This window comes from Lepidochelys olivacea (genome assembly GCF_965140295.1).
Source record: "Lepidochelys olivacea isolate rLepOli2 genome assembly, chromosome: 1".
NCBI classification, from domain to species: domain Eukaryota; kingdom Metazoa; phylum Chordata; order Testudines; family Cheloniidae; genus Lepidochelys; species Lepidochelys olivacea.
The window spans coordinates 266,445,126-266,457,520 of record NC_140411.1 but is presented as its reverse complement, the minus strand read 5'-3'; the positions used below and the strand labels follow the sequence as shown (position 1 = coordinate 266,457,520).

The 12,395-nt window shown below is 40.8% G+C and overlaps 1 protein-coding gene across 1 annotated transcript in view; it reads right to left on the bottom strand.

Moving 5' to 3' along the window:
• Positions 1–12,395, bottom strand: part of NUP205 (nucleoporin 205) — a 76,091-nt gene that overhangs the window by 52,479 nt on the left and 11,217 nt on the right. The window contains exons 6-8 of the mRNA XM_084646245.1: positions 9,000–9,228; positions 4,150–4,314; positions 3,120–3,295 (exon numbers count right to left, since the gene is read on the bottom strand). Coding sequence (XP_084502371.1) covers positions 3,120–3,295; positions 4,150–4,314; positions 9,000–9,228 — 570 coding nt within the window. The remainder of the gene's footprint in view (positions 1–3,119; positions 3,296–4,149; positions 4,315–8,999; positions 9,229–12,395) is intronic.

Below are 12,395 nucleotides of genomic sequence, written 5' to 3'. Positions count from 1 at the left end.
CTAGTCTTATCTATTTTTATAAAACATTTTAACACTCCTAAGCATGTCCTTAATAAACAAAAATGCTATTGAAATAGATTGAAATTCATTATCAAATTGCAGGGGTTTATTTTAATTTTCTGTTTAAATTGTTACCATATCATCCAATAGTAGGAAGAAATTCTCAGCGGTTCAAGGTATAAATCAAATGTCTGATAACCAATAATATGATAACCACAATGTTATGTCCACATGGATCCCTCCTTTCCTGCTATTATGGAGTCTTCCTCCTTTAGGACAGTGGTTCTCAACCTGGGGGTACACAGAGGTCTTCCAGGAGGTGCATCAAGTCGTCTAGATATTTGCCAAGTTTTACAAAAGGTTACATAAAAAGAACTACCAAAGTCAGTACAAACTAAAATTTTATATTACACACAATAACTTGTTTATGCTGCTCTATATACTATACTCTGAAATATTTATATTCCAATTGATTTATTTTACAATTATATGGTAAAAATGAGAAAGTCAGCAATCTGTCAGTAATAGTGTGCTGTGGAACTTTTATATTTTTTATGTCTGATTTTGTAAACAAATAGTTTTTAAGTGAAATGAAACTTGGCGGTACACAAGACAAATCAGACTTCTGAAAGGAATACAGTGATCTGGAAAGGTTAAGAGCCACTGCTCTACGATTCTGTATTGGTGAAGAAAGTGAGGGATGGTTGGATCTGCCCTGTCCATTATGCCCTCAGTTGAAGGGGCACAAGGTTCAGGCATGATTCCAGACAGACACTGCTGGGCAAAAGAATTCCATCTTGTGTGCATGGAGACCATGTATACCAAGAGTGGGATCCATGTGGACAAATACTTGAAGAACCACCACTAATTCGCGGAGCTGATAAATCGAGAGAAATATTTAACCACTTCGTTTCTCTCAAGGCTCTTCTCATCTGCAACAAGAGCCTGATCCAAGTCAATGGGAATATTTCCATTGACTTCAGTGTGATCTGGATCAGGCCCCAAAGCTACATCCTCTAATATTTTCAATTTGGAAAGCTAGATAGATTAAATGAACTTCTGTACCAAAATCAAAAATGTAAGTTAATTATACGAATATGTTTGTGTATGTGGAGCGTAGAGAGAGAAAACAGAGCTAGCATTATAGGATAGTGCCTTGTATGAACAGAATTGAGAAGAACTAAATTGCTCAAGAAATCAGCTACTATACTGAATGGTAGCAAATGTCTTTATCTTTTTGAAGAGTTCTGGGGTGACCTAGGGAATTACATGCCAGTCAGCACTGCTTCAATATCAGTAAAATTGTTTGCTATAATTAAAGTGTTAAAATGGCTAGAATGAATGCAATATGACAGGGGGGAAAGAAAAAAGTACATCTTCTGTAATGAAAAATTGTGCCCTCTAATCTACTAGAATTCTCTGAATGTGTCAACAAATTACTGGATAAAAGAAAACCAGCTGACATAATTTTTTTGAATTTCAAAAAGCCTTTGACAAAGTACCTCACAAGTGACTACCACTGTTGTCAGTGCACTGGCCCAAAACATAATTAACCTGCAGAAGTTTCTGCCAAAATATATCATTGAGAAAAAGAGCTTAGTAGGAATAAAAAAAAAAAAAAAAAAGATTAAGCATTTATGTGGATAATAAAAACATTCAAAGTTCTATAATGTAATAAGGCATATAAATTCCATAATCCAACCATTACCTAATACGGATTGGAAAGGATTCTTTCACAAGCAAGAATTCTGTCTGCTGCAAGGTTTTTTCCTCTGAAGCAACTGTTACTGGCCACCGACAGAAATAGGATACCCGAACAGATGGACAGACCACTGTTCTGATCCTATATGGCAATATTCTGTTCCTAAATAGAATTCCTTTGCACCTCTAGGTCATCGCTTTAATACAGTCCAGGGCTGCAGCTAATGGAAAGACATTACTATACTGTGACTATTCAATGATTACGTGAAATGAGCCTATTTTCTAAGGGATACGTCTGCATCAGACAGACAAACCACCTTGTTCGCAGCCTTAGCAGAAAGGCCAAAGCCTGTTACAGCATGTGACTCCCCTCTAGGTGTTTGTGTGTAGTCCCTACAGAAGTGGACGGAGGCACACTAGTGAGGCTGTGTACACAGGATACTTGCATGGACATTGCCACTGTTGTACCTGCTGTGAATTCAGAAAAGCTTTTAAATCAATTCAGCAATCATCATAATAAACAAAGAATTTTAAATAAATGAGAATTTCAACAGTCTACAAATATGTTTATATGTGCACTCAAAAAGATTCTTAAAACTGAAGGAATGAGTTTTTCCCCAGACATTCTCATGCCAGCCTAAAATGAACAAAGAGATCCTTTAAAGGTATGCACATAAAAAAGAATTAAAAATTATGACTGCACAGTCATTATTTGGCAACTCAAGTGGACACACAACTGCTCGACACAACAGACACAAAATAAAGCTTTCACCAATTATTAAAAAAAGACACTCCACTTTCCCAGATCTCTTGCTTTCAATGCATGGATATAAGTTCTTGCACAAATGAAATAGCTCACACTGCTACACACACATCTTTTTTTATTTTTGCTTTGCAGCACAAGTGTTTCAATTCCTGGTAAATCAAATTGTTATATCCATAGGAAAAGTATTCTGCTGCAAGGAAAGATAGCACCCCTCTCATACACATATGCAAAAGTCTATTCCTGGCAAAAAATTAAAAAGCACTGGCACAGTACGGTGGGATTACTGATCTTTTCCCATTCACAAATAACTTCAGCTGCGATACTATGTCGCTATAGAAAAAAATAGCATTTATTAAAAATTATAAGTACTACCAAATGAACAGTTTGCTTTTAAAATTTCACTATACTCATGTAAACTTTGATTTTTAGAGCATCGTTATTTGGAAACTAAATTGAAAACTATATTAATTCCATAAATCAAATACATAATTAATTGGCAGTTTTCTGAATCCTAGCACTTCAAGACCATGGTGGTAGATGCCTTATCTGGATCTCCATATTATCCAAAATTGTTATCTGCTCCTGTACATGACATTTGGATTATACATCCAAAATTCTCATCAACTGCTAGTCCACATGCATAACAACTTACTTTCATCGGCATGAGCGCAAGGAAGTCTGTGATAAGGTTATGAATTTTGCGGATGTAAAATTCTTCCTGGTAGAAGTTTTCAGACCCCACCACAGATTCAGTAAGGAACAGGAAGACATCATCAGAAATTGCTAGCTCTGCCATTGCCTCATCGGCCTCAGTGAATTCTGCAAGAGCTAGAAAGAATAAAGAAGGGGAAGAGGAAGAAAGAATGCAATTATCTCACTTACCAATGTTTCAAAGTTCCTGGCTTACTTGCAAATGAACATAAACGAATACTACCTAAGTCTTTTGGATGTTCAAAAGAACAGTGGTCTGTAAAAGTTATGCCAATACAGTGGGACAGCCAGTACTTGAACTCTGATCAAAGAGGAAAGATGTGCATAATCCACTTAGTCCTCCGAATAAGTGAAACCAAATCCAGTTATGCAGGGCTGTAGGCCCCTATTATTTATAACAATCAAAAACTATTCTTTTAAGACCGTTAGAACTGTGAAGTTTAACTCTGATTTAACTTCACAGAAAGGATATTCTGAAACTGATCTAATTCTGATCAACTACAGCACTTCAGAAGTCCACATCTTTTGGAAGAAAACTATCCAATGTTCTCAAATATCCTTTCAGCAGACAATGTGTGTTACAATATCCAGCTACAATGGAGCTGCCTTTAACTCATAAAGGCTATAACAAATTGGAATCTATTTTTGTTTTTTAATGGTAGAGTTACCAGCATAGGGCACCAACTAGCATTAAATGAAATTTTACGCATTTTTTCAGCACAATATTAATTTGCTATTGAAACGAAGGGATATTATGGAGTTTGTATCATGAAACAGTAAGTATTTCTAATCCTGTGTATATTTCAGACTAATATAATTCTCAGTTGAACTCTCAAATACAAGTTAGCAGTTGCACAGTTCTGTGAGAGAGGGCAGTTACTGTTCCCCCAAAAAGTAACAGCTCCTCTGACTTGTAGTATTAAGGGGCCCTGAAGACTTAGCTATAGCAGTTTCACTTCGGATTCATTTACCTGTCACATCAGACAGCTGGGATATTCCTCGCAATGCTAGTGCCCATGCTAATCTAACAGTAGCTTGCAGCCCTGGTAGTTTCCATGGTTGAGAATCTTGAAGGCGAGTGTGGATTGTTGCTATGTACTGTCTCTCGGTTAACAGAGGCAGCTGGTGCATCAAATCTGGAAAAACGAAGTGACTCATCATTATATAAAAAAGTGAAACACTAAATTCTCATTTCCATTAAAAAAAAATATGAACAATTCCTGAAATGTACAGCCTTGGAGAACAAATGTAGCTTACTTCTCCAATTAGCTATTACAATAATTGTCACTTTTTCTATCTCTTTAAACTGATCAGCTGATTCTTTCAAATAGTCTGAAGCCCAAACAGTATACAGTAACTCCTCACTTAAGGTTGTAGTTATGTTCCTGAAAAATGCTACTTAAATGAAACGATGTTAAGCAAATCCAATTTTCCCCATCAGAATTAATGTAAATGGGGAGGAGTTAGGTTCCAGGGAAACTTTTTCATCAGACAAAAGACACTCTCTTTCTTTCTGTGTATGTATATATATACTCTGTGTGTATGTGTGTGTGTACACAAACACACACACACAGTATAAGTTTTAAACAATTTAATACCGTACACAGCAATGATGATTGTGAAGCTTGGTTGAGGTGGTGAAGTCAGAGAGTGAGATATTTCCCAGGGAATGCCTTACTGCTAAATGATGAACTAGCACTCGGCTGAGCCCTCAAGGGTTAACACGTTGTTGTTAATGTAGCCTCATACTCTACAAGGCAGCATGAATGGAGGGAGGGGAGATAGCATGGCAGAGAGAGACAGAGACACACACTGTGTGAGTGAGAGAGAGAGAGAGAGGCGCATTGCCCCTTTAAGTACGCTGACCACACTAAGTCAGAGGTGGGCAAACTATGGCCCACGGGCCACATCCGGCCTGCGGGACCCTCCTGCCCGGCCCCTGAGTTCCTGGCCCGGGAGGTTAGCCCCCGGCCCCTCCCCTGCTGTTCCCCCTTCCCCGCAGCCTCAGCTCACTGCGCCGCTGGTGCAATGCTCTGGGCGGCGGGGCTGCGAGCTCTTGCCAGGCCACACAACTGCAGAGGAGGTTGAATGGGGTCAGGGGCCCGGGGGGGCAGTCAGGAAAGGGGGGGGCGGTTGGATGGAGCGGTGGAGGGCAGTCAGGAGCAGGGATTCTGGGGGTGGTCAGGGAGAAAGGGTGGTTGAATGGGCCAGGGGTCCTCGGGGTGGGCAGTCAGGAAGGACGGGGGCGGGGGGTTGGATGGTGCAGCGGGGGGCAGTCAGGGGACAGGGAGGGCTGGATGGGGCAGGAGTCCCAGGGAGGCCGTCACGGGGAGAGAAGCAAGGAGAGTCGGATGGGGGCAGGAGCCGGGCCATGCCTGGCTGTTTTGGGAGGCACAGCCTCCCCTAACCAGCCCTCCATACAATTTTGGAAACCCAACGTGGCTTTCAGGCCAAAATGTTTCCCCACCCCTGCTCTAAGTACTCTGTCTTTTTAAGTAGATCAGCAAGTTGAGACAGCAGCTGCTGCCTGCAAGCTCCCTCTGTCCTGAGCCCTGCCATGTCCCGACCCCTGCTCTGTGGAGATAGGGTAAAGGAGCAGAGGGCTGGGGGATTCCCTGACATTAGCACCCCTTCCCCACCCCCGCACAGCAAGCAGGAGGCTCCCGGGAGCAGCTCCAAAGCAGAGGGCAGGAGCAGCACACAGCCGTGGGGGGAGGGACAACTGAACTACCCAGCAATTGATAGCCTGCTGGGCGGCTGCCACACAGGGAACTTAGGGGAGCTGATAGAGGGGCTGCCGGTCCATCTCCATATGATTGGAGAATTGCTAACATAGTTCCTATTTTTAAGAAAGGGAAAAAAAGTGATCCAAGTAATTATAGGCCTGTTAGTTTGACATCTGTAGTATGCAAGGTCTTGGAAAAAAATTTGAAGGAGAAGGTAGTTAAGGACATTGAAGTCAATGGTAAATGGGACAAAATACAACATGGTTTTACAAAAGGTAGATCGTGCCAAACCAACCTGATCTCCTTCTTTGAGAGAGTAACAGATTTTTTAGATAAAGGAAACGCAGTGGATCTAATTTACTTAGATTTTAGTAAGGCGTTTGATACTGTGCCACATGGGGAATTATTAGTTAAATTGGATAAGATGGGCATCAATAGGAAAATTGAAAGGTGGATAGGGAATTGGTTAAAGGGGAGACTACAACGGGTCCTACTGAAAGGTGAACTGTCAAGTTGGAGGGAGGTTACCAGTGGAGTTCCTCAAGGATCAGTTTTGGGACCAATCTTATTTAATCTTTTTATTACTGACCTGGGCACAAAAAGTGGGAGTGTGCTAATAAAGTTTGCAGATGATACAAAGCTGGGAGGTATTGCTAATTTAGAGAAGGACAGGGATACCCTACAGGAGGATCTGGATGACCTTGTAAACTGGAGTAATAGGAATAGGATGAAATTTAATAGTGAGAAGTGTAAGGTCATGCATTTAGGGATTAATAACAAGAATTTTAGTTATAAGCTAGGGACGCATCAACTAGAAGTAACGGAGGAGGAAAAGGACCTTGGAGTATTGGTTGATCATAGGATGACTATGAGCTGCCAATGTGATATGGCTGTGAAAAAAGCTAATGTCGTCTTGGGATGCATCAGGAGAGGTATTTCCAGTAGGGATAAGGAGGTTTTAGTACCGTTATATAAGGCACTGGTGAGACCTCACCTGGAATACTGTGTGCAGTTCTGGTCTCCCATGTTTAAGAAGGATGAATTCAAACTGGAACAGGTACAGAGAAGGGCTACTAGGATGATCCGAGGAATGGAAAACTTGTCTTATGAAAGGAGACTCAGGGAGCTTGGCTTGTTTAGCCTAACTAAAAGAAGGTTGAGGGGAGATATGATTGCTCTCTATAAATATATCAGAGGGATAAATACCAGAGAGGGAGAGGAATTATTTAAACTCAGTACCAATGTGGACACAAGAACAAATGGATATAAACTGGCCACTAGGAAATTTAGATTAGAAATTAGACGAAGGTTTCTAACCATCAGAGGAGTGAAGTTTTGGAATAGCCTTCCGAGGGAAGTAGTGGGGGCAAAAGATCTATCTTGCTTTAAGATTAAACTCGATAAGTTTATGGAGGAGATGGTATGATGGGATAACATGGTTTTGGTAATTAAATATTCATGGTAAATAGGCCCAATGGCCTGTGATGGGTTTTTAGATGGGGTAAGATCCAAGTTACCCGGGAAAGAATTTTCTGTAGTATCTGGCTGATGAATCTTGCCCATATGCTCAGGGTTTAGCTGATCGCCATATTTGGGGTCGGGAAGGAATTTTCCTCCAGGGCAGATTGGAAGGCCCTGGCGGTTTTTCGCCTTCCTCTGTAGCATGGGGCACGGGTCACTTGCTGGAGGATTCTCTGCTCCTTGAGGTCTTCAAACTACAATTTGAGGACTTCAATAGCACAGATATAGGTGTGAGGTCTTTTTTAGGAGTGGTGGGTGAAATTCTGTGGCCTGCATTGTGCAGGAGGTCAGACTAGATGATCATAATGGTCCCTTCTGACCTAAATATCTATGAATCTATGAATCCTGGTTCCAAGCCCCCACCAGCTTGCTCCAACAGGTTGCTCTTTCTGCAAGCAGTGGGCAAAGCAGGCAGCTGCCAAACAATGTTATAAGGGAGCACTGCACAGCTTTAAACGAGCATGTTCTCTCATTGATCAGCAACATAACAATGAAACAACGTTGACCGGGATGACTTTACGTGAGGAGTTACTGTACAATATGCATTCATTTAAAAGTTTTATGACTCAACATACATTTTATACTATTTCTTTCTCTATATAATAAAAAAAGCAGCCATCATTCTCTGGATGCAAGTACAAAGCTACGAAACAAGACCACTACCACCTCCAAAGTCAACCTAAATGACTCCCTTCCAAAAACCAAAACTTGACTCTGTCAATATCCCTTCCTCAAGCAGAAGCCCATATTAAATCAATAGGCCTTGCAACAAACTCTGAAAGTTATATATGTCAGACTCCATCAATATAAAAGGGAAACAGAATCTCACGTCTTCCCCAGCTTAAAAAAAAGGACTGTCCCATTGCACATTGAAATAAATACATTAATGTGCAATTATTTACTCACTTGCTCCTCCCTTATTTAAAAAAGGAGAGAAATTCCATAAAGTTACTTTACTGCACTGTTAGAGGTGAGAATTTACATGAACAAGTCAGAAAAGTTGTGAGTCAACTGTAACTGCACCATTTTGTGTGTGTATATATCTATCTATATCTATCTATCTCAAGGTATAAATGTAAACAGCATAATGAATCTTAGAACATTATAATTGTTCAACCTCAAAACTCTTTCAACATGAATAAATTAAACTGCAACATCCCTGCCAGGGTATTCTCAGCCCCATTTTACATGAGGAAATTGAGCCATAAATAATTGAATTGACTTACCCAAAGCCACAAAGGAAATCAGTGTAAAAATTCAGGATTACAACTCAAGAATATTCAGGATTAAAACTCTAGTCCCATACTCAGACCAGGCCCTTCCTCTATTACCCACTGAACTCTGTTTTTTTCATCTAGTATCAAGTACATCACTATAAGTAGATTTCAAGTCAACCTTTACCCCAGTGAAGTATTTTCACTGTATCAAGAAATTTTCTACTTAAAATGTATACCCCACCCAAGTATGATGCCTTACTGTAGTAAATAATGATTAAAATGTTAGTGATAGTAACAATTAAAGCTAATACATTTTGTGGAATAGTAAGGTACAACTTAAGAAAACTCTACCATTACCTTCCCGATCCTCTGTGCTCTGTTCTAGAAAACTGACATCAAAGCAGTAAAGAAGAGCCATGAGGAGGGACAAATTCACACAGTCCAATAAGCCATCAGCTTCAACTGTCACTTTCTCCAGATAACTAATAAGGATTAAAGTATCATCCCTGCTCAGTGGAGACTGGCAGGTCCAGACAAACAGGCTTTCAGCCAATGACTGTCGGCACTCTTTGATAAGGTCAGAAACCTAGTTAAAACAAAAAAAAAAATTTAGTTATTTTCATACAATTATTTTCAAATTGTTCAAGCGTGTCTTGCTCAGTCAGTCAATATAACTAGGATCAGTTACACAAGTTCATTTGGAATCCCAAAACATGATTGAATCAATTAGGATTTATTCTTGGCTTGATATATACATTCCATTGCCATTAACGTGAATGGGATTTACACATGCATATGGCTAGGATCTTACCGAATTCACGGTCCATTTTGGTCAATTTCAAGATCAGGAGGGCTTAAAATTAGTTAACTTCATGTTTTTGGATCTTTACATCTGAAACTTCGGTGTTGTAACCATGAGGGCCCCGATCCAAAATGTGGACAGGATGGGAGGGTCGCAAGGCTATTGTAGGGGGGTCATGGGATTGCCACCCTTACTTCTGCCCTGCTACTGACAGAGGCACTAAAGCTATCACCACCAGCAGTAGCGCAGAAGTGAGAGTAGAAGGATATGGGGGTGGGTTTGTTTTGTTTTTTTTGCCATATGTCCGGTTTTCCCAGCAGTCTCCCGCTTATGTAGGGAGTTAACAGCTGGCGCCACCGCCTCCCCACGAAGGGAGGTGACAGCTGGCACTGGGGAGCTTCCTGCAGCTGGGGTTGATCCCAGACATGGGTCTGACCCACCCCAGAAGTGGCCCTTGCAGGGGAAGAGGAAGTCTGGTCCCTTCAAATCCCTGGCCAGGACTCGCAGCTGGAACCCTGTGTAGGGTAGGAGCCCCTGGCTGGGCACCAGATTTCACAAGGAAGATCAGATTCCACAGTCCATGACACATTTTTCACAATCATGAATTGGTCCATGAATAGGGCCCTACATATAGACAACCCTGAGAGTCTGAAGCAGTGTACTTTTTCTGAGTCTCCATTAATGTACGGAACAAGATGTGTAAACCCATTTTTTCTTTTTAACACACACAGGCATTTTCTTAGCATGTTCCAAACCTATATTAGTATTCAAAGCCTTGGTAAGATCTCAAACTAAAAGGACTCCTCTCACAAAGCCAATGCTTTAATTTATAGAATCACAGAATCATAGAATATCAGGGTTGGAAGGGACCTCAGGAGGTCATCTAGTCCAACCCCCTGCTCAAAGCAGGACCAATCCCCAACTAAATCATCCCAGCCAGGGCTTTGTCAAGCCTGACCTTAAAAACTTCTAAGGAAGCAGATTCCACCACCTCCCTAGGTAACGCATTCCAGCATTTCACCACCCTCCTAGTGAAAAAGTTTTTCCTAATATCCAACCTAAACCTCCCCCACTGCAACTTGAGACCATTACTTCTCATTCGGTCATCTGCTACCACTGAGAAGAGTCTAGATCCATCCCCTTTGGATCCCCTTTCAGGTAGTTGAAAGCAGCTATCAAATCCCCCCTCATTCTTCTCTTCCGTAGACTAAACAATCCCAGTTCCCTCAGCCTCTCCTCATAACTCATGTGCTCCAGTCCCCTAATCATTTTTGTTGCCCTCCGCTGGATGTTTTCCAATTTTTCCACATCCTTCTTGTAGTGTGGGGCCCAAAACTGGACACAGTACTCCAGATGAGGCCTCACCAATGTCAAATAGAGGGGAACAATCACGTCCCTCAATCTGCTGGCAATACCCCTACTTATACACCTCAAAATGCCATTGGCCTTCTTGGCAACAATGGCACACTGTTGACTCATATCCAGCTTCTTGTCCACTGTAACCCCTAGGTCCTTTTCTGCAGAACTGCTGCCTAGCCATTTGGTCCCTAGTCTATAGCGGTGCACGGGATTCTTCCGTCCTAAGTGCAGGACTCTGCACTTGTTCTTGTTATCCTAACACTAAAAACTCATAAATAAGATTATTCATGGATTAAGATATGTAAAATGATTGCTATTTATCATAAATCAATTTTTAACATATTATAAATGGAGCAAACAGCATGGTCTATATAAAGGTTGCCCAAGCATTTCCATGCTAAAGGCATGATTTTCAATTTATTATTTTCCAAAAATGTATTTGTTAGACTGAAATTTGATATACTTGCTCTCCAACAGGGATCAGTTTGTTTGTTTTTCCTGAAAGTTCCACCAAAAGTAAGAACAAAGTTATAAAATCCTACTGAGGAAAATAGAGAAGAGTGTAAACTCTGGCAAATAAAGTGTAAAAATATAATTAGGCAGGCCAAAAAAGAATTTGAAGAGCAACTAGCCTTCCACAAAAAAAAAAAAAAAAAAAAATCACCCGGCCACTGGACAATCAAGATGCTAAAGAAGCGCTCAAGGCTGTTGTGGAGAAGATAAATGAATTCTTTCCATTGCAGAGAATTTAAGGGAATTTTCCACACCTGAGCCATTCTTTTTAGCCGACAAATCTGAGGAACAGTCTCAGATTGAGGTGTCAACAGAGGTGGTTTTGGAACAAAGTGATAAATTAAACAGTAGTAAGTCACCAGGACCAGGTGGTATTCACCCAGAGTTCTGAAGGAACTCAAATACAAAATTACTAATAACTGGTGTGTAACGTATCACGTACATCAGCTCTGTACCAAATGACTGGAAGACAGCTAATGTCACGCTGATTTTTTTTTTTTTTTTAAAGGCTCCAGAGGCAATTCTAGCAATTGCAGGCCGGTAAGCCTAACTTCACCACCAGGCAAATTAGTTGAAACTATAGTAAAGAACAGAATCATCAGACAAACAGATGAACACAATATATTAGGGAAGAGTCAAACATGGCTTTTGTGAAGGGAAATCATGCCTCATCAATCTATTAGAATTCTTTGAAGGTGTCAACAAGCATGGGAACAAGAGTAATCCAGTGGATAGAGTGAACTTGGACTTTTCAAAAAGCCTTTGACAAAAGTCCCCACCAAAGGCTTAAGTAGAGTAAAGCAGTCATGGGATGAGAAGGAAGGTCCTTTCATGCATTAGTAACTGGTTAAAAGATAGGAAACAAAGGGTAGGAATAAATGGTCCATTTTCACAAAGAAGAGAGTTAAACAGAGGATCCCCCAAGAATCTTTACTGGAACCAGTGCTGTTCAACTTATTCATAAGTGATCCGAAAAAGGGGGTACACAGTGAGGTGGCAAAAATACACAGATAATACAAAGTTACTCCAGATGGTTAAGTCCAAAGCTGACTGTGAAGAGTTACAAAAGGATCTCCCTA